The 22481-nt window shown below is 43.0% G+C and overlaps 1 protein-coding gene across 2 annotated transcripts in view; it reads right to left on the bottom strand.

Moving 5' to 3' along the window:
• The window catches only part of pappaa (pregnancy-associated plasma protein A, pappalysin 1a), a 75836-nt gene that overhangs the window by 28800 nt on the left and 24555 nt on the right, over positions 1-22481 (bottom strand). For both annotated transcript variants that reach the window (XM_088281915.1, XM_088281916.1), the window contains exons 7-11: positions 21727-22228; positions 14865-14993; positions 13851-13942; positions 12147-12343; positions 48-158 (exon numbers count right to left, since the gene is read on the bottom strand). In XM_088281915.1, coding sequence (XP_088138041.1) covers positions 48-158; positions 12147-12343; positions 13851-13942; positions 14865-14993; positions 21727-22228 — 1031 coding nt within the window. The remainder of the gene's footprint in view (positions 1-47; positions 159-12146; positions 12344-13850; positions 13943-14864; positions 14994-21726; positions 22229-22481) is intronic.

Below are 22481 nucleotides of genomic sequence, written 5' to 3'. Positions count from 1 at the left end.
GACTCAACCATCAGTGTCAAGTGATAGATTGATCCATGTGCTTTTACCTTAAGCCAGTAGTTTGGGTATCCCCAGGGAGTCTTGCGGGCGTCATGACACGGGAACCAGGCATATTGGGAAACCCCGTCAGACAGATCAAACACCTTGGACTGACATGTCTAAAGTAAGACAAGAAAAAGAGGGCCGACTCAAACTCAAATTCACAGTGGGCCGAAAAGTAAAACTTGAACAAAGCCGCGGGCCAGCGTTTAATTTTTTAAAAACAATATAAATTCAGATTTTTTTTTTTTTTTTTTTGGAAAACTTTATATTATAAGCGGTTTTATTAATGCAATACAATGTTTAGTTTTTAAAATTACTATTATCATATAGAATGTAAAATGGTACAGTAGTCATTTGGTCTCACGGGCCAAATATAATTAGACTACGGGCCAAATTTGGCCCGCGGGCCAGAGTTGGACACCAATGCTCTGCAGTTTCAGTCCATGGGCGATTTGTCACTGAGCCGCAGTGAGAGACTGAATAAAAGCCTTCCAGTGAAGTCAATTGAAGTCATTCAAATGTAAAGCCTGATATATATTTTTTTTTACAAAAGTCCTAAAATGTGTAAAAAAAAAAAAGAAATAAATAAACGACATGTTGTACGTATTGTTTTTTCAACTGTTTTAATTTGTTCTTATGCGTCTCCATTAAAATAGTGCTTCACATACAAGTGGCGCAGGTTGCCTTTAAAATGTCACGCAACACCTGCCCACTAGAAGGCGATAGAGTGTTGCGACACTTTTGAATTTGCTGACGCTCACGTCACAAACAAACGGGTCAAAGGGTCCATCTTGTCTCGCGTGTCATTATATGCTTTGAAAGGGGGGGATCGTAAAGCAAAGAAAATATTGAGAAAACAACTCCGATGGAAAAGAAAGAAAAGTGACCGTGAGAAAAAAGGTGACAAACGGACGCAGCAACGAAAAGATTAGCAAACACAAAGGCAAATGGAGGGCATTTCGCCCGCTGTCCTGACCTGGTGAAACGAGACACCCGTAACCAGAGATTTTTGCTACGGCGGCTACTGTAAGATTCTGCCACCATGGAAAAAGCGCCCCGACCACCTATCTGCCCGTATATCTCTTCCCTGAATCTGTTGACATGGCCTCTGTGCTTGCTGCTGAGGCAGCAGAAACGAGTGTTCCTATGAGAATGCAAAAGCCATTTTGTGGATTGTCCCATGACACTGTGATGCAACCGGACTATTTTGGTGTCTTTTAAAAATTGCGCAGGTAAGATTAGGAAGCAACATTTCACACGTCGGCCTTCAGTGAAGTCCTTCTTAGTCCGATTTGAAATGAATCCCCCCCATTTATGACACCACGGCTGGACAAACAATAAACAGAAAGAAATGAACACAGTACTGCGCGAGTGTTGGACGACCTAGCTTCTCTTGAAAGGTCGCGCAAGCGTATCTGCAATTAAATTCCATCCTTCGGCCATTGTGGTTTAAAAAGTATAAATTTTAGATTCACGAACGGTCGCCAGTTACGACTTTTTGTGTTGTGTTGATTCCGCATAGCGCTGCCCCCCTCACGAGTGAGTATCCAATCAGAAGACGCGCTGAGCGAGAAGGCGTTACTGTGACCAACTCGCGATCTGATTGGCTATCGCAACCATCTGTCAACTTTAAAAGCCCCCTTGAGACACAAAACAGACGCCCGCTCGATTGTATCTGAAGGCCTCGGACGACCAGTGCTCGCTTCTTATATCATGAAATCTGCCCGGCAACACGAGCTAGCTGAATTCTGATTGGATAAAACCGCTAACCTAAAAATTCAACACCAGGATATAATATGACATCAATGTGAAGAATATGATCTTGATTTCTTGATTATGTTCGGCCAACAGACCAGGCCTTGACCGCCCACCACGGCCAACCCACCACTGTGTTCGCGTGACTTGCTTTTTAAGGGCGAGCACCAAAAGCATTCTTCCATACTGTGCGCTTTTCTGAAGATGGGTCAACACCGTTCATGTAATCTTAAAGCCACACAGTACGTCTATCTGTTCATTTGTCCGTCCGTCCGTCCATCATCCAGTCCCAAAGATTGGTCACTTGTGTCCCATCTGTGACCAAGCTGCGGCCTTGCGTTATTTTCTATAAGATTCCGGTTTAAGCTCACTCAACTGTCTTTTCCAGTTAAGCAGTACCTGCGTTTGTTTGAGTCAAAGTTTAGTTTTCTTTCAAGCTCCGTCTATACTGTATATATTTTCTGAGACAAAGCAGAAACTGACGGCTCTCTTACTCAGTTTGCTTCAAAGCACATTGTTACAGTCCAAAGTAAACCAACAGTTTGAATGTCATGTCAGCAGCAACTCACAGGCTCCATTTCTATTAGAAACAGCCCTTGCTATAAAAAAAAAAATAAATAAAAAAAGCGTTTGCAAAGAAGTAAAAACTACTCCCATGAACAAAAATTGAAAGTTGCAATGAAGTTCACGAGACTCGCTACGGACAATCCCTCCGAATTGGATCATCACTGGACAAAGATTTAATTCGAGCATCCATTTATCTGACATTTTTTTTTTTTTTTTTTTTTTGCAAAAGCCCAAAAACGCCGCGCACATGCCTAGCGTCAACCTGAGAAGCTTAATTTGATACTGTCGTGTTATAGTAAGATGTCGGATCCTTCAAACACGCTGCGGGGAAACATTCCTCGGACTCCTTTGAGCCATGATCAGGTATTATAATAAGTCCAAAAATGTGTCCCGGAGGACAGTAAAAATGAACATTTGTTGATGAATGCTTGGAGGGGGGAGGAGGGCTACAGAACCCCGCAGACATTTATAGAAGTCTCCTTCGAACAGGTTGAGTAATAAACCACATGGAAACAATGATTAATATTCCAAGGCTACTTCAACCGGTTTAGCATCTGCAAAAGCCAAAGTCTGCACGACTGGACAAACATCTGCTTAGTAATGTAGCTATTATTGACAAATTTGAGGCAGGTTCTCCCTGCAAAGACTTTGCCATGAGTCTTTCACTCAATCGAATAAAAATGAGAAAATTGGGGGAAAAATACATGGGTTGGAATGAAAACCAGATGCCTTTCGCTCTATCACAGTCAAACTGTATCAGTACTGACCAGTCAGCCCACCCCTGGAGGCAAAAGTAACTGTCAAAGGCATTAGTAACCGTATCTTTGTAGGATGTGGTCGTCAGGGCCAAGAGTTGAGTGGCAGGCAAGACGGCACAGTAGTTTGCATAAGAGTGCTACGACACCGAAATCAGCGCGCTCGAACGTAACGAGGCTAAACTGGAGCAGAACATTTTGCAAAGAACATGACGGCACACATTTGCCCTCCTTCAAGCACCGCCTGCTAGCAGACCTTTCAATTGATTGCGTGATTAAAACGGTGGTAATATCACAGCGGGAACCGGTGACTGAAGAGCGTACGCGGAATATTTAGAATCAGAAACAGAATGCGCTTTATTGTCATTGCGCAACGAGATTGGAGAGCTCCCCTCTTCAGTGAAATATTACAAATCATTTAATTAAATATCTCAGAAATTAATTAACGATTAAATAATTAAATAAACATACATATGAAAATAATAATAAATAAAACACAGATTATTTTTTCAGCATTCTTATATTTATATTTAATTTTAATTTATATTTATATATTTATATATTTATATATTTATATATTTATATATTTATATATTTATATATTTATATATTTATATATTTATATATTTATAAATTTATATATTTATATTCATATTTATATTTATTTATTTATTTATATTTATATTTTTTATTTGATTTATTTATTATTTATTTATTTATATTATTATTAGATTAGATACATTTAGAGCCAGATATCAGAGGCATGTTTTAGAATAATTCGGTCCTTTTCAAATAGGGGTATATAAGGTGTAATTGCACATCCACAACAGTAGGTGGCAGTGGCACTCTCATTGTGGAGTAATGGATTAACTGAGTACGGAAGACTTTCACAATCAAGGTATTTGCTCCCGGCTTAAGATTTTTCAGTCTTATGCCAAAAGGACTTCATTTCATTTATTCATCGTGTTCCTGCACACACACGTTTCCTTACGGTGTGAATATTGGAAAGAAATTGACACACACGTGCTGAGGGATCCAGTCTTGAACCCTAACCTCCGATTCTTAACGGGTGTAGCTGGAGGACGACACCCTGGACTTGTCGCCAGTCAGTCGCGGTGCGATGGTGAATGGGGCATTGAGTGCAAATCGATCTCATGCCAGCTGCGTGGAAGTCAGCAATGTGAGCCGCCGCACTACCAACGCAATGATGAATGAATGAACGCAACAGTCAGCCAACTGTCAGCAAACGTTTTATCGCCCATTTTACTACGAGCGCCTCACTTCTGCCGACACCGAGCCACTTTCGAGCGTCTTAATTGTGTCACCAGTTTTCGAAGCGTCTAAACAAACCGTCGTGACTCATTGCTGCATGGAACTTGTTTTTTTTTTTTGTTTTTTTCTCCTCCTCTACCAGCCGCAATGCCAAAGAGAAAGCCAGCCACTGTTCTGAGATCAACAAGCGTAAATCTTCCGAAAACTTTCCTCCTGTCATCACAGGAGGAACAACCACTGCGTCGAGTTCACATCCCTTGAAAAATAATCCCAATAACCTCCTGTCATAAATTCAAGAATGTCACAAAGCGTCATTATCAAATCAAATACGCGGTGCTAGGTGTCCACTCGGAACAAAACCCCACCGGGGAAAACACGCGGTCTTAATTTGTTGCAGCTGGCCGGTCAGGCAACGACCCGGCCTGACCATATCTGTTGGCACCCGCCGGTGTTTGTTAAACACCACTTTACCAAACAGCAGCGTTCATGTGAAGCCAAGAGGCAATGGAGAGAAGAGTAAGTCGAGCAGAAAAAGAGAGAGAGGGCAACCGGCTGAAAATATGCGGGCTCGGGAAAATGTACACTTCGAGTAAGGAGTCAAGAAAGAACCTGGCAATGAGAAGGACTCCGAAAAGAGCGGTGGCAAGAATATATTTTGGATTTTCCAACGGTCGCCAGTCACGATTCCGCAAAGCGCTGCCCCCTCACGACTGAGTATCCAATCGCAAGACGCGTTCGTCACCTTCAGCGTAAGGACGGCGAGAAGGCCTGTCATCAACTTGTGATCTGATTGGCTATCGCAACTGTCTAGCAACGGTAAAAGCCCCCTTGAGACACAAAACAGACGCCCGCACGATTGTATCTGAAGGCCTCGGACGACTAGTGCTCGCTTCTTATATCATGAAATCTGCCCGGCAACACGAGCTAGCTGAATTCTGATTGGATATAAACTCTAACCTAAAAATTCAACACTAGGATGTAATATGACACCAATGCGAAGAATATGATCATGATTTTTTGATTATGTCAGGCCAGCAGAGAAGTTCTTGCAGGCCTTGACCGCCCACCGCTGCGAAAGAGACTCACCGGGCAGAATGAACATTTCAGTCGAAAAATGATCAAATCCTGCCCGGCTTTCACTTTCATTATGAAGCCTTCGGACGGTGGATTGCGCTCAATAAAGCCCATCAATAAACACAAGCATGAGGTCGTTTTTTTCACTTAAGTCATCTTTACCGTACTTGGCACCGAAAAGACGCAACACGAAAGTGATTGTTTCATGTTGGCAAGCCCTCTCCGTATTATTCTTTGCCACTCCTAAGAAAGTCAATAATTAGGGTACGTGCCGTGATATATTAACGAGACCGTTTGCTGTTTCGGTGCCGACGGCTTAACAAATCACTCGTAGAATCAACATGGACTAAGAGGTGCAATATATATTCGGCAGATGAAGAACACGGCGAGGCTGTCGAGTGTAGAGAACATAAGAAATGATGCGCTGCCCAAGAATCTGCCGAAGATGAAAGTTTGATGGAGTTGTCTGGCCACTTCAAAGGTAAAGAAGACAATTCCTGTCCGTCGCTTAATGCAGTGCTTGTCATTTCTGTTACACGCCCCTTATAAGAAGAAAAAAATTTGCACCCCCACCCCGCCAACCACTCTCATGCCGCAATTATAAATAACAGCATTTTCATTGCAAAAAAAAAACTAATAAAAAAATAATACTCCGTGGACGTAATACTCGCTGTGCATGATAGGCAAGGAGAGCGCCACTGCCAACTAGTGGAGTGGATGTGCAATTACACTTTATTGTAGATTGGCGGGGGGGAAAAAAGCATGTTCCACAGGGTCACACGTGCCGGCCCTCGAGGGGGCCCCGCCCCTCTTTTTGAGACGCTCCCCCCAATGGGAATGTGAAAAGTCAGCGAGATACGGTTTGTACAAAACGTAGTCACACAAAACCGAATTCCTCCTTCTTTCTTACACTGGAACACTGCAGAAACGTTTCAAACTGTTGATGCAATGACAGCGAAACATATTTGCCACAGGTATGTTTTTTTTTTTTTTTTTTTTGGTCCTTGGCAAATACACACGCCATGAATTTGAAGCCCGAGCAGACGTGAGCATCTGCGAGGCATTTGTGGAAGGAAAGAGAACAAGCAACAGAGAGCGAAACGAGCGCCACTTTTCCGAGCGCCATCCCATGGTTTACCGGAATGTTGGTGAGCGCCTGGTGCGTGAGGTAATGTCCTGTCACCCAGTCCCACCCTTCGCGGCGGAGGCTCCCCGTTTCATCGGTGCACGTCTAATGGCAGTGACGTCGGCGGCCCGCTGAGAGTGAGGCCGTTAAGCGCTAACGAGCGAGGGCAATTACGCCGTTTACCTAAGCCCGTCTCATCAGGAGAAGACTGGGTGGTAGCGAGCGCCGACCGCAATCTAACATATAGGAGTCGGCGAGCGTGCGATGGCGGAAAGTTGGAAACAGATGGGTCTGCTGAGAGGATAAATGTCCCTCAGTCAGTGGTCCCCTTTGCAGAGCAGAACAAGGCCAAAACCTTGCATATTAACAGCTTGAAAATGTTATGTGGGGTCAACAGTGCCGCGAAAAAAAAAAAGCATGGCGACCGCACTGAGGTTTTTGCATGGCAGAGCCGCAATAATAATTGAAACGGGAAAAAGCAAAAGGGAAAAAGGAACGCCATCCCAGAGGTTTCTTTTTAATGTTACCACACGCTTATGTCACTGGCACGCTGCCTGACGAGGTCTGTGCGGTTTGAGGGAATGTTGGCGAGGGAGGCCGTGCCAAAAGGAGCTGGCTTTCCTCTCCTGCTGAAAGCGGCAGCACGGCTACTGTTAGTTTTTTGTTTTTTTTTCATCTGTAATGTGAGTATATGCTCTACAGTAGCCTTTACACAGTGCTTCCTATTGCTTTTCTTTTCTTTTTTTGGGGGGGGGGGAGAATGTGAAGACAAAAGTGGGCCATCTATTTTCTTTCTCCGCATTTGTCGGGATCACACAAAAAAAAAAAGGTTGAGGTTTGTGAAACCTAGTGATGGTCTCGCAAGCCATTGTTTTATATAAACATAGCAACTCGGCATGCGTGCAAACGAACAATTTGGGTAAGTCGGAGGTAAAGTTTTACAATTCTGACTCGTACCCACAACTTAGCAACTATCCATCCATTTTCAAACCCAGAAAGAAGTTTGCGTGTTCGGAAATTAGTTTCGTTAACGTTGACTTCTTTTAATTGTCGGGCAAGCCGACATGTTCGCTTCTGATCCAAATTTGAACTTAAATCCACACGGATGTTGGTTTTCACTCGGGGCCAAAAATGAATTGACAAATAATCGATTGGTAAATGAATCAGCAACTATTTTAATAATCGAGGATTTGGATAGAGCCGTGGCTTATCGTAAAATTGTCCAAAATCAGCTGTTTTCAGCATCTCCACAGAAATTATTCGCCGATTTACATTGAAGTAGACTTCTGATATTTTGTGTTTCATCAAAATCAAACATGACCGAACCAGTGAGTGTACCCCCGAGAACTATAATTTCAAGATTAATGAGAAAAACTGTTTTGAAACATACTTTGATAGCAAATAAAAATATTCGATTGAAAAATCGATTAAAAAACGATTCACTAATCGGAACCATTACCTAATTTCCATGACAATAAAAATTGCATGGATTTTTTTATTTTTTTTTTATTAATACATATTAATCCTTCCTGGCTTTATTCGTTTGTTTTACACCTCAACACGGATGAACTTCATATAGAAACACTTTGTGGCAGGGTGAGAGAACTCAAATGTTATCCCCTTCTGTTGCTTATGTATAATTAAGGGCGGCGTTCTCAAGGGATGCCCGAGGCGGGGTTGCATCAGAGATTGCCTGGGCAGCAAATATCTCAGGAGAAATCACCTGCCTTGCTGTTTCATCGGAAATTGAAATGTGCGCGAACATCCGACATGCACGCAAACGGGCACTCATGTACACACACATACGGTGCGTCGCTCTCAATCCCGCTCAAGTCAAGCAAGTCAAAGGCTTTGACGACGACGGAACAATGTGTTGATGTTCAAGAGCAAAGGTGTGCTCGTTTGGCGGCTTTAAGATCAAGTAACATGAAGTCCGAAACGGGGTCGTTAAACGTTTTTGGTGGGCTGCTGCTTTTGTTCAACATTTCCGGCGAGGACTGTCGGTCAAACGAATCGCGCTTATGACTACGAAAGCCATCGCAAGCGTATCTGACCCCTTACAGTACTGCAGTGCTTCTCAAATAGTGGGGCGGGGCCCCAAGGGGGGGCGGTGCGATGTTGAGGGGGCGCATGTGTTTTTTTCCGCCGTACTACAATGAAGTGTAATTGCACCTCCACTCCAGTAGTTGGCAGTGGCGCTCTCCTTGCCTATTAACTCTACGGTGGAGGTTTGTTTTGCAACAAAAATGATATTATTTATAGTCGCGGCGGAGAGTGGGTGGTGGGTTGGGGGCGCAAATTTTTTTCTTCTTGCTAGAGGGGGGGGGCGCAACAGAAAATAATTGAGAAGCACTGCATTACTGGTTGCCATTGCAAGAGGCACTGAAGGCATCGTTTTTGTCTCGCCAAACTTCATTTCATGAATACAAACATCCACTTTGATGTTTTATTCCTCCTTTGGTAATTTGTAATCCCTAATTGTGTGAAAGAGTGGATAGGAAAAAAATTCCATCACTTTCTTATCTCATCCATCAAGATCAAAACAAGTCGAAGACTGGACGAGTGACAGAAGAGGGGAAAACGTCCCATCCAAAAAAAATAATAATAATAAAAAATCAAATTCTGACCAAATTTCAGCGATGGAAAAAAAAAATGATAAATGATAAAAATCAATATTAAGGGAGCAAATAAAATCATAATAAACTTGGAATAAATTGTCAAACCAAATTATTTATATTGCATTATACAGCCATTCTCACTGTCGGATGTGGGCCGCTGCATGAGAAATTTTAAAATGAAGCAGTAAACAAAACAAAAATCAATACAAGCACATGCTCCGTGTGTCAAATCATGATATATGCATGCAAGTCCTTATCGATTTAGCTGCTTTCAAGTCGAACACATTGATTTATGTGTAAAAGGTTTTCAACGCACGCGCATTTTTTTATTTTACACACACACACACATGCTGAACTTAAGATATCGTGCAGAGACACGATCTCTCTTTCTCCTCAAGTGCCTTCTTGTGCTGTTGTTGCCTTTCTTGCATCCGTAAAGATTCCTATCGCAGCTGCTCTGCTCGCTTTTTCCGAGACACACACGGAATCAAAACTGTCGTGGGACATCAAAAGCAACAGATACACAAAAGCCAACACAGGACTTGTTTATGAGATCGGCTGGAAATGATGTCCTCTCGTCAACGAGCTCATTCAGAATCGAAAAAAAAAAAGCAACCGTTTGCAATGCCGCGCTAAAAAAAAAAAAAAAAAAGAAAAAAGTGCCGTCCTCTATCAGGACATCTCTCGCCAGATTTTTATCAAAGCGCTTTGAAATTAATCCACATGGGATGAAGTGAGCTATTAACAGGACAGGTGACGTGATTTAGTTACAAAACAAACAAAAAAAAAACAACAAAAAAAACAACAGCTCGTTCGCGCAAGCCACTTTTTCAAGTGTGTGACAAGATGACGTCCATCCATCCTGGGGATAAAAAAAAGATGTATAGAATCCACGCCAAGGAGCACTTAAGATGTTGAGGTGCATGTTAGTTATAGCCTCGCCTCCCTTTCTGGGGATAAAATAAATAAATTAAAAAAAAAAAAAAAAAAAGCACTACAAGGACAGCAATAATACACGGACGGGGAAAGGGAAACCCGGACTCGAGTACTAACCCTGTCCGGCATCGAAATGACTTTTGAAGCGGGTATTTTGCTTCTAATACGACGTCAACCGCGCAGGGATTAGCCGAGGAAGTGACACAGATTGAGTGTGAAGTGTAGCCAAAGCACAAAGTTCTGAACCCAAAGAACCTTTTTCACAATAGCGGTTTAGCCACCCGAGAAAGGGTCAACCTTAATCTCATTTATGCACGGTCATTCAACGTTGGCCCACATTTACTCGCCGGCCGCACCAAGAAGACGGAGGGAGGAATTCTTTTCACATTTTGGTGTGGGATTGGGTGAGAATTATTGGGGTTTAGTTAGGATATGAGTAGTTGTTTATAACTCGAATCGAAAGTTCCTGACACAAGCGACTAACATTTTTTTTTTTTTTTTGGAAGAACTGATAGAACAGTCTATCCACCACAAAATGAGTTCCCTGCTTAGTCATTACAACTTCATGTTCCGTAAACGTGAAGTTGCCAAGGGCAACCAGTAAACTATCGCCGTCTCCTTCTCCTAATGACGACTTTACGTCGTATAGACTGCAAAGATACGGAATTGAAAGTTGTGTTGGATTCCCAGAGATTGATTATTAAAATAACATTAAACACTGCTGTCAAACATGTGGCCCGAGGGCCAGATCTGGCCCACGACCTCATTTTATGTGGCCCACCAAGGGCAAATCATGTGCGTCAACTTCCTGTTCCTTGCACATTTTCTTCACTTTTAAAAACGTGTAACATCGACACAATCAGGAATTAATTTTCAAATCCTTCAGGAATGGACTGACATTTTTACAGTGATCATCAGTAGCCAGCACCGACAATGTCCGCATGACTTTGGAAAACCCAAATGGTTCCTGGTGTGAACATTAATGATGCATAGTAGAATTACTCTCACATGAAAGAAAGTGTGGAAAGATTGTGAATTTGTTTGAATGCTGTAAAAAAAAAAAAAACTGGACACTGAACAGAAATAATAAACAAGGACTGGATGGAGATGGTTTTCTGTCCCACATGTCGACGCCCCGAGGGGTGTTCGAGGGTTGTGCCCTTCCATCTAGGCGAGGCTTTTGTGTCTACTTGATATATGCATCGCCTTTAATGATTTGTGCGATCGCGTCGCAACGGCAACAGATCAATGCTTCCACCGCGCTCGGCTGGAATCAATGGCCGCGTGGCCCGTCTTCTGGAAGCATTACTTTAATGAGAGAGGCAAATTTATGCATCCGCCACAAGGGGGGCGGGGGGAGCGAGGGGGGGGGAATCTAATTAAACGTCCCAATCTTTAAAATGACTTAACTGGCAAACCGGCAAAAGAAGTTGTTCGGCAAGAAAAAAAAAAAAAAAATGATGTCATCCGCGGATTAAAAATGACGCATTAGGAAGATCGGAAAAGACGACGATATGTGGTTAACCGTCGGTCAGTATTAATCCGAATCAGAATAGGATTGGAGGTCAGCATGGTGGGGGCATCATTTATGACACCACAGCTGGACAAATAATATAATTTCGCAGTACTGAGCGAGTGTCGGCCGACCGAGCTTCTCTTGAAAGATCCGTCTTGAAAATGGCCTCGCGAGTGTATCTGCAATTAAATCCACTCTTTTCCCTCCTTCGGCCATTTTGGTTTAGAAAAAGCAAGAAATCTGCCTGGCAACACGAGCTAGCTGAATTCTGATTGGATAAAACCGCTAATCTAAAAATTCAACACCAGGATATAATATGAATATGATCATGATTTCTTGATTATGTTAGGCCAGCAGAGAAGACCTTTCAGGCCTTGACCGCCCACCACAGGCTTTCTCTCTGTCCTCCATTTTCACATATAACGCAGAACTGGATGAGTGGTCGGAAATGAAAGGCAAAAAAAGTCTTAAAATCGGTGCGCTACCTTGGTAACAGCGGGATAACCGGCTGCAACCTCTCCCGAGCAGTACGGCTTCTTCTCGTGGGAAACATCCACAGTGGATGCCCACTGGTCCAGGAAGCCGCTGGGCGTATAGAGGCCGCAGTCTCGCACGCCGGTCTCTCTCTCAAAGTCCTCGCAAACGCCATCCCCGTCGTAATAGTAGCACATGCTGGGTTCCTCTGCGAATTGGTGGGAAAAAAAACAACAAGAGAGCGTCAAAGTCTCTGCCGACACGGAGAAAGAAGCGACATTTGCGAGAGATTTAGGAACGAAACGAATGGAATGAGTTGAGCGAAACCGCGATTACCTGAAGGAGGCGAACCAATTCCAGAAACAGACGAGAGTGTGCCAAATGGTAGGGGGGGGGCTATTAGGCAAAGTCAAGAGGTAAAAAAAAAAAAAAAAAAAAAAGATAGAACGACGCGACTCATTTTTCCAGACATCCCACACCGAGTTCAAAGTCTGGAAGTGGAAGCTTATGGGGGGGAAGGGTGGGGGGGGGGCTGGAGGAGAAGGGCCTCACTACTCACAGCTAAAGCGCTGTTAGCTGATGGCCTTCCATTTAGCCGAGTGAGGGGGGGGGGGGGGGGGGCGTATGAGTCCCGTGCCAAGTTGGCCGGGGCCTCCATCTCGAAATTCCAGCCGTTCCCAGTGCGGTCCAAAAAAACGAAAGTCAGTTCTGTGCTCTGCTGGATGGCGAACTGTGGGGGGGCTACTGAGGGGGGAGGGGGGGGCACACAGATGCTTCAGGAGGTGACAGCAAAAGCGACATAGCAGGAAGCTAAAGAGGAGTTTGAATTTGGAACAGGATTTTAAAAGCGACCTCGCGGTAATCAGGAGATCGATCGGTTACTTAAGCGGCAAAAAAAAAAAAACGTGCCCGCTAAAATACGGACGACTTTTTCCAAGACGTCCGTATTGCGACAGCAAAGTTCTATAAAGCGCTTCGTGTGTGGATTCATTGGTTTCTGTGTTTTTCTTGCCCCTTTTTTTTTTCCCCATCAATCATCTATTTACGACCTTCAACAAGCGTGCACAACCAAACCAATTACAAAGGAACATTCCAAGTCGAAATCCTCAAGACAAAAGATTTGCACAAAAAAAACAAAAAACAGAGAACCATTCGTGCCAACATGTTTTGCAAGACTTTAGTTTAGCATTGAAAAAAAAATTACTTCCCAAGTGTATTCTCCTTTGGCGATTTGCTTTCTCGTTTTGCAAAACATCCACAAAAATGAACCCTATACACCAGGTGTGCGCAAACTACGGCCCGGGGGCCACATGTGGCCCGTTAAATGTTTTAATCCGGCCCGCTGTACTTGAGGAAAATTAAATGAATAAACCTTGGTAATGTTTTATTTTCCAAATACTTTCTAAATATTTTTCAAAGACATTTAAATTGTTGTAATGCTTTTTGTTCACTTTCATTTAAAATTAAAATATTAAATATTTATTTTCTCCGGTGAGGTGAGGTGACCAACAGGAGAGCAAGGCAGGAAACTCATCCATCTCTTGGCAAAAAAGAATGTGGGATATGCCAGTCATTTAGCAATGTAAAATAAGATGAGTCAACCGTTGGAAACGTAATGATTTCCAGACTTTTTAAAAGAAGGGCAAACGAGTTTGAGCATTTCGGACTGTATGGATGGACTTGAGGGCGACAAAATAGGAATGTAATTGACTTACCGACACAGTTGAAGAAAGGCTCTTTCTTGCACTGGCTGGAGCAGCCGTCACCATTCATGGAATTCATGTCATCACACTCCTCTCCTTTGGAACTAACACATCAGGTGGTGGTTAAGGAAACATCCACACTCGCACTTGCCAAACAACATACAATGAAACGTCATACAGTAACGGAGACTCTCCGTGTGGACACTGACTGGTCGCACACCTACGCAAGGATCCAATGCTGGAAATGAGCAGGTAAAATCTTCAGTAGCCTCGAATAACAATAATAAACACAATGTGAGTGACATATTTAAGTTTTGGTGTTTAAAAAAAAAAAAAATATATATATATATATATATATATATATATATATATATTTTTTTTTTTATTATTATTTATTTATGTAATTTTTGTATTTTTTTTTTTTTTTAAAAAGGAAAATTTAACGACGGCACGAAACTGTTTGAAAAGAAAACCAGGATTAAGTGCAAGAATTAATTTAGTCAATTTTACTCCAAAAAACAATGAACTAAATTTTTTTAATATTGTGCAATATTATGTTTGGCCTGCATGTCATTCCAAAGCCGCGAAAGATTTTTGGACCTACTCGCAGAATAAGACTCGGCGCCAGCACATCCAAGCAATATCCGCCATCTAGTGGTGAAGTGTGATATTACAACTTAAAACGATAGTGTTGACCCCCACCATTCCTAATCCATTAAGGAGTAAGCCACCTTGGGAATATTAATTATTGATTAATTTATTATTCAATTAAAATGCATTGGAGGTGGAAAAAAAATGTTTTCCTTCGTCACGTTTTAAGACCTCTCACATGATACAAATCGATGTCTTCCACAAGACACGTTCTATCCAACCAGTGACTCAGGGCGGCAAGAACGAGGTGTTCCACAGCCAAGTGGAAAGTGTCACGACATGGACTCCTAAAGCCCCCGCCCCCAGTTCAAGCACACTTCATCAAGAAGTATCGGAGCAAGAGGCCGGGCTCCAATTGGGTCGATTTTGGCTCACCTATGGATCCATCCATCCCCGCAGTAACTCGCCCCAAGTTCATGCACCAGCGGTGGGGAAGGCTCGCTTTCGCTCCGGCTGGACATGGTTTGGACCCGATAGGTGTACGCAACATGCGGCTCCACATCCCTAGAGATAGAGAAACACACAGAGAGAGAACGTCACACAAACGGCCGTGCATTTCAGGAAAACGGGAAGCCTCCAAGCAACGTCAGCGCGAACCGCAATTACTAAAAGATTATACGCTGCGAAGACACTTGGACCGGCCCGGTGGAAAACTGCGCGTCGGGACGCTGTGTTTTGCGGCATTTTTTTTTTTTTTTTTTTTTTTTTGCAGCGACGGACCCGCGAGCCAAAACACACAATGCCCACAGACGCTCCCTTTTGCTTGTGCATCGACGCGAGTCAAAGAACCATCATGAGGAACACACAAGCGGAATGGTTGGAATTATTGAGGACTACTCACTTTACGGATGTATGTCGCCATGACGGTTTCTTGAGTCGGCATGATAAGGAAGGCTGAAAATAAAAGGTCTGAAAGGAAAAAAACAATACTTAAATGAGAAAACTTAAAACTAGAAAGAACCCGGGAAAAATAGGTTGAAAAAAAAAAAGGAAAAATAATCAAACGATAAATGAGAAACTGAAAACCATAAGCAAATGAAGCAGAAAACTGTAAAAGTGCAAGCAACTTTTTCTCATGGGCAGTTCGTCCTTTTCTTCCAAAATAATATGCAACACGGCTCCTTGCAAGGGTGTCAGTTACAGTTTTCTTATTTGCTTATGGTTGGTTTTATCATTTATAGTTGATTCGCTATTCACGGATACAATTTCTCATTTAAGTTTTGCTTTTTGGCTTTCAAATGTTCTACATAGTGTGTTGGTGTGTGTCAAAAATGGAATTTGAGGTAGCATATTTTCTGAGCTATTGAGCGCCCCCTACCGGTGAAAGAAAAATTCACAGAAAAGCCGCAGCGATGTATTTAGCTGCATGGTTCAAAATCTAGAAGATAAAAAGTAGCGGCTTATCGTCCAGAAAATACGGTATGTACTTAAAGACCTATTAATAAAAATAAAAATAAATTAAAAAATAAATAAAAATATACAATAATAATAAAAATAAATAAAAATAAAAGTAAAAATAAAAATAAAAATAAAAATAAAAATAAAAATAAAAATAAAAATAAATTAAAAAATAAATAAAAATATACAATAAAAATAAAAATGAAAATGAAAATGAAAATGAAAATGAAAATAAAAATAAACAAAAACAAAAATAAAATTCAAAATAAAAATAAATTAAAAAATAAATAAAATATACAATAAAAATAAAAACAAAAATGAATAAAAAACATCCTCTCATCTTTGTTCCATTTGCCATTTATTTGTTTGTGGTGTACCATCCTATACATAAAAAAAATCTGCAAATATCTCTTAGAAAAAAGATAATGTTTGTATGAGCTAGAAATATTTGTAAAACGACCTGTGCAGTGTCTAAAAGCAAAAATTCACAGACTGCTAAAATATGTTCACAATAAAAGAGTTAAAAAAAAAAAAATCTCCCAGTTTCCTACTCGTTAAGCGTAATAAAGCCGATATGGTGTTGTTTAATGTGTAACAGGAGATTCATGTATACAGTATGTTTTGTTTAATCATAGCGAGGGGTAAGGGAGGAAGCGTTGGGAAATTAGGGCCAAATAGGACTCATACATAAAAGTTTTGCCGAAATATCCTATGGAATTACAGAAAAAAAAAAAAAAAACTGCGACGTTTTTAACGTGTAGCAGGATAGACAGTAGATTTGGATGTCGAAGGCTGATTTTGATTACCGTGCGACGAGGCTTCGGGTAAAACGTATTTATGGGCTGGTATTTTATTGATCTCCAGCGATGGTCCTCGGCTGCTTCGTTAACTTATTTCCATTTCGGTTGCATTTTATTCAACACATTCCAGGCGGACAAAAGCTGCCTGTCTGACTGCCTATAGTTCGTAATACGAGAAAAAAAAATATTGCATCATAAGTTTCAGAATAAAGTTGGACATTTTATTTATTTATTTTTATTTTATTAAATAAATTTTTTTTAAAACATATACACTATAAGGATATGCTACGTAGAATGTGTCTTTCGTTTAAGTTTCATCTTGGCATTGATCAGCTTCTGCAATTCTCCAAAAGCTTTTCCCAACTATCAAACAAGTCGGATGCCCACCGGGTCGGGTCGTGAGACGTGACTCACATCCCTGCTTCGACCGCAGTTGCTCCGGCAGCGGGCACCTCCAGCACAATGATAGCCGTTGTGGCTAACAAAGCGTCACTTACACGCACACAAAATGATGATCGGTTTGATGACTCAATGAGAGTCCCACAAAAAAAAAAAAAAAAAAAAAATGAGCACAGCACATCCTGTCCTGGCAATGTGTAGACAATGGCAAGTTTGATGGAAGACAAACACAGAAACAAAGGGCTGCAGTCGACGCGGTCGGGTCAACTTGAAGCCAACGTCGGATTCTCTACTGTTGGATTGAAACGACGACTCGCTTGCGGGATCAAGAATTTGCTCCAGTCGGGATGTGGGACCGACTAATTAACAATAAATTTGAAAGACTGACTTCTGTTCAAATTCCATGACGGCTGTTGCACATCTTTGCAATGCATCAAATATTCTTCCAGACTTTTGACGTATCGGGTTCAAATCTCCGCTCTGGCCTTGCGATAGGGAGTTTGCATATTCTCCCCGTTTGTGTGTGCTTGTGTGTGTGTGTGTGTGTGTGTGTGTGTGTATGATGTGCTTCAATCACTCATTCAAGTACAACTGTTTTCCCTCTGGAATGAATGATTCCAAATAGAATTGATCGGAATGGGACCGAGTCCAAGTGCAAACATTGTCACGATGGAATTTGTCGCGCTCCGTCGCTTGAAGATTAGACTTTATCTTGGGTGCTGAGAGTCCGTCAGGATACGAATATAAGAGCACATTTGATTCCGAATGCCATAAAAGACTTCCTATTTTAGTGATTCGATATATGTGTCTCACACTACAAACGACTTTTCTGTGGTTGATGTCGAAAGCATGCATGGCAGGTTTATTTATACACTGTAGGTCAAAGAGATTTACAGTGCCGAAGGAGTGTAGTAGAAAAAAAATGAGATGGGCACAGCTGGTGTATTTAATGCCGAGTGTGTGTGTGTGTGTGTGTGGGGGGGGGTACAGGAAGGTAAAGATGAAAGGTAAAATAAGACACTTGTGATCCATTTACATGCCGGCAAAGAAGTCTTTATCACTGCTAAGATTTCATTCGTTTGTGGATCCCCGACATTCCTGTCAAGAAGCTTGTCGGAAAAGAATGGGGGGGGGGGGGGGATTTTATCTTGAGGTCCTCCACAAGTCTAGTACAAGGTAGATGAACTATAACTTCCAAAGTTTGGAAGTGTCCAGTTACTAAGATTAAAAAGTGTGTTCTCGTGTTCATGTGAAGGTGTTTCTTGTATCCGCTTGTTGGTCTCTGCAAAGAGATCTCGGATAGCTAAAACACACAAACTTTAAGCTATCTACAACAACAACAAACAAGGCAAGAGTCGTTTGGTCAATACGGGAGCTGATATTCATCAGTGGTTTCAATGCTTTTAAGAATTTAATGGGATGCATTGACTGGATATGCTCCTGACTTGTCATTCAAATGAATGTTCAGACTCAAACATGTCTCGAACCAATAATAAAATCCCATCTCAACATTTTACTGTGTATCATTCACAAGAGAGCAACGCCTCAACTCTTGTCGCCGATTGTTTTTCGACATGAAACATCACCAGTGTTGAATAGCTCAGAGAATGACTCACACTTTGAGAACATTCCTTTTCTCCAGCCTCAAGCTATCAAGTAAAACCAATGAAGTGGTCAGTGGTTACTGGTACTCTCAGCACGCTCTGAGAGGCGTGATAACGATCCTGATCATTTGAATCAGGTGTGTTGGAAGAGGGAGACATCGAGGGAGACATCAAAAACAGCCTGAATAGGGGCTTCCGAGGACCAAACTTCGCCACTCCTGCTCTAAAGGCTCTACTGCTAGCAATCTGAATATATAGCTAGCTAGCTAGCGAGCGAGCTAGCGCGCTAGCGAGCTAGTTAGCTACCCTATCTATCTATCTATCTATCTATCTATTTTTATTACTTTACCCTACATTCTGGTCAAATTACAAATCGTACAACGTTTTGTCTTTTCTGAGCTAGCAATGTAACACAAACACAGGCGAATTTCACAGGACTTTCCGCGCAAATCGGAACGTCAGAGGGGTAACGGGAGAGATGAAACGCTTATTGGCTTGTGCCTTTGACAAAATTAGACGCAGAAGGACACTGACGCTCGCACAGCTTTGTGAATTCAGATGCTGTGATGTGTAGGACAGAGACAATTGCGTTCAACACCAAAAGGGTGTGGGCAATGAGTCGCGGGTGACTCAGCCTCTCTTGTGCCTCGGAAATTCATCATGTCCACACGGAAGCGAGTTGGATTTGTATGAAAAAATATCGGAATTCTTGTAAACACTCTGGAGCCCAGTTTTTAAAAAAAAATAAAAAATTATATATATATATATATATATATATATATATATATATATATATATATATATATATATATATATGTGTTCTTTGGAAGAATTGATTTAATTGCATCTACTTTTAACGATGGTATACATTGATTGATCTGAGTTTAGTAGCCCTCTCAACAAACACGCCATCCAGATTGTCATGAGATATTATGGGAAAGAGCCGTCAATGTCCTAATTAGAGAAAAGGGGTGTTGGGAGTTACTTCTCCGGGAGGTCCCCTCACATCAGTTCTGAGATAGCCTTTGACCCAGTGACAGCTCTGAAAGCCACATCACTGAGAGGATTAGCCAATCGACTTGGGTGCCTCGGCTGAATGGGGGTCAGAACAAATCCAACCCCCACTCGTGCTTTCTCAACCCCCCCTAATGTTCTCCTCTATCACCTACCGGCACCGTCTGACGATTTAACCCCAAACAGTCCAACCTTCAACCTTACGCATCTCCTCTTCATTTCACACGTCCTGATTTTGCCCCGTAATTCATCCTTCTGCTTCGACCTTCCAGCCTTGGGTCATCCCAAACAAACCGCCTCCCAAGAATGAAGCAGAGAAAAATCTAATTGATCCTTCTGCTCGGTTTGACCCAGCTCAGGTGAAGGCCAGTGGTCTGACACTCGAGATCAATCACAGCCAACCCCCCCCCCCCCCCCCCCCCTTCCCCCAAGACGGGAGAAGCTTTTGTGATAAACAACGATCAGCTTAAACGCTTTCCCTTTTTCCGTTTTCGAAAACCTTTTATGTGTCCTGTTCTAAATAAACAAGTCATCATGTGTTTTCTTTGTCGCAATCACGCTACAAAACCCCTCTGACCAGCGACAACATTCCATTTGCGCTCAGGAAGGTAAACAGTCCGCCAGTGCCACTGACCTCCACCGCGGGAATGCAACCGCAGCTCATGAAATAAACCGCAGCTTTTAAACTACCTACACTACGTCAATACTCAAAGAGGTGCGCCAAAGCCTCCCCGGCAAATAAAATGCATCGTACTCGGTCTGGAAGACACCCGTCCGTCCCAAAAACAGGAAAATGTTGTGAGGGCGCTTCATGCGACACGAGGACAGTCGCTCCATCTTGCGTAACACGTCGACTCACCCCGGCGAATCTTATCGGGCGATTTTCCTTCTCATGTGAACGGCGCTGACGGCATGATAGCGAGATGGCACAAAAACACGTCGGTGCCACGTATAGCACAAATCTTTGGCGAGTCAGCGCATTCCGCAAGAGCACAGCACTAAACTCTCACCACAGTGTGCACATAATACTTTCAACAAGCCATCTGTTTGCCCTTGCTTCACGGAACGAGGGGGGGGGAACAAATGTGGGCAACGATTGACCTGCGACTTTGGAAATACACGTCCGACCGCAGGTTTGAAACGCCGAGATAATCGGCGGCTTACTCATTTTCCTCTGCGGCACTGAAAAGGAAATCTGCTATTGCGAGACCGTGTTTGTGAGTTTTAGTTTGCTCACACAAACAAACACACATCCACCCACTGTTACACTTCCACTTTAAAGCAAGTGTTTAAAAAAAAAATAAAAATCAGCCCAGTTAGCCGACTTTCCTGGAATACTCCAACCATAACAGTAACGAGGCGCCGGTGTCTTTTCAGGAATTTTACAGGTACCAAAACGTTAGGCCGTGGTTGCGTCTGGAGGTTTTAGTACGCGGATTTTCCAAGGAAGCGTCAAAACGAGTGTCGACGCAAAAAAGCAATTTACCTACCAGGTCAGGTCACTCACCTGCAGTGGTGGGAGGTCAAAGGCCATCAAGGCCTTCTCTGCTGGCCGGACATAATCAAGAAATCATCCTCATATTCTTCACATTGATCTCATATTATAACCGAGCGTTGAATTTTTAGGTCCGGGTTTTTTCATCCAATCAGAATTCAGATAGCTTGTGTTGCCGGGCAGATTTCAAGATACCAGTAGCACGCACTATTCTTCAGATACAATCGTGCGGGCATCTCTTCTGTCAAAGTCGATGGGCTTTGAGATTTGATAGACAGTTGCGATAGCCAATCAGATCACGAGTTGATGACAGGAAGGCCTTCTCGCTGGCCTTACGTTGATGGCGATGTTTTGTGATTTTGTGAGGGGGGCAGCGCTATGCGGAATGGACACACCCAAAAGACGACCGTTTGTAAATCTAAAATATATTCTTCTTTTTATAAACCACAAGAATATGAGGGGGGATTTATTCAAGTCGGACTTCACGGAAGGCCTACGTGTGAAATGCACGGCCCGCCTCTGCTCACCTGTCTGTAAATCGGCGCGATGGTTCGTTGAAAATGAGACCATGCGGCGCGTGGCTGAAGGGCGGCTGGCGCAGCAGACGGTAGCGCAGAGGACGGCAGTCCCTGCACAGAGCGCAGTCCGGTTTGGACGCCAAGAGGGTGGCGTCGATCTCCAGGTGCTGCTCCATGGTGAAGAACTGCACCCCGTAGACTTCCTCGTCCACGTCCAGCTTGAGGGTGAGCGCCGTGTCGCAGAAGACGTTGCTGGGCCCCAACGAGATGTTATTGCCACCGACGGTGAGCAGCAGGATGTTGTGGATCGCCGGCAGAGCTGTTTCTTCCGAGCTGAAGAACGTGACCCAGACGGTGAGCGAGTCCGGCACCAGCGGATGCGGGAACTCCAGCTGGAGCATGCAGCCCTGGAGGGGGCACTCGGAGAGGCCGACGATGCCCTGCTCGATCCCGGCGTTGGGGCTCCAGGTGCGCACGCTCGGTTCGCACGCCTGCTCGACATCAGGAGGGCCTGAGGGTGAAAGACGCAGAAATGGGAAAGTGGTTGCATATCTGGCCCGTGTTCAGGAGATCCAACTGCAAATCTTTATCGGAACATCACCGACAGGCGATGGCGCGTTCTGTGCGGGTACTTTTAAAAATTTGCTTCTGAGGTGAATCAATGACTCAAAGTTGCCCGTTGGCGCAAATTTGAAGAGAAAGTGATTTGGTGTGGGATGGACTAGCAACATGTTTAGGTAAAATGTGTGAAATGGCGCCCAACC

Source organism: Idiotropiscis lumnitzeri, chromosome 18, assembly GCF_059441095.1.
Source record: "Idiotropiscis lumnitzeri isolate Australia: NSW breed Sydney's pygmy pipehorse chromosome 18, RoL_Ilum_1.0, whole genome shotgun sequence".
NCBI lineage: Eukaryota > Metazoa > Chordata > Actinopteri > Syngnathiformes > Syngnathidae > Idiotropiscis > Idiotropiscis lumnitzeri.
Note: the sequence above shows the minus strand (reverse complement) of the source record. Positions and strands in the feature narration are given on the sequence as shown.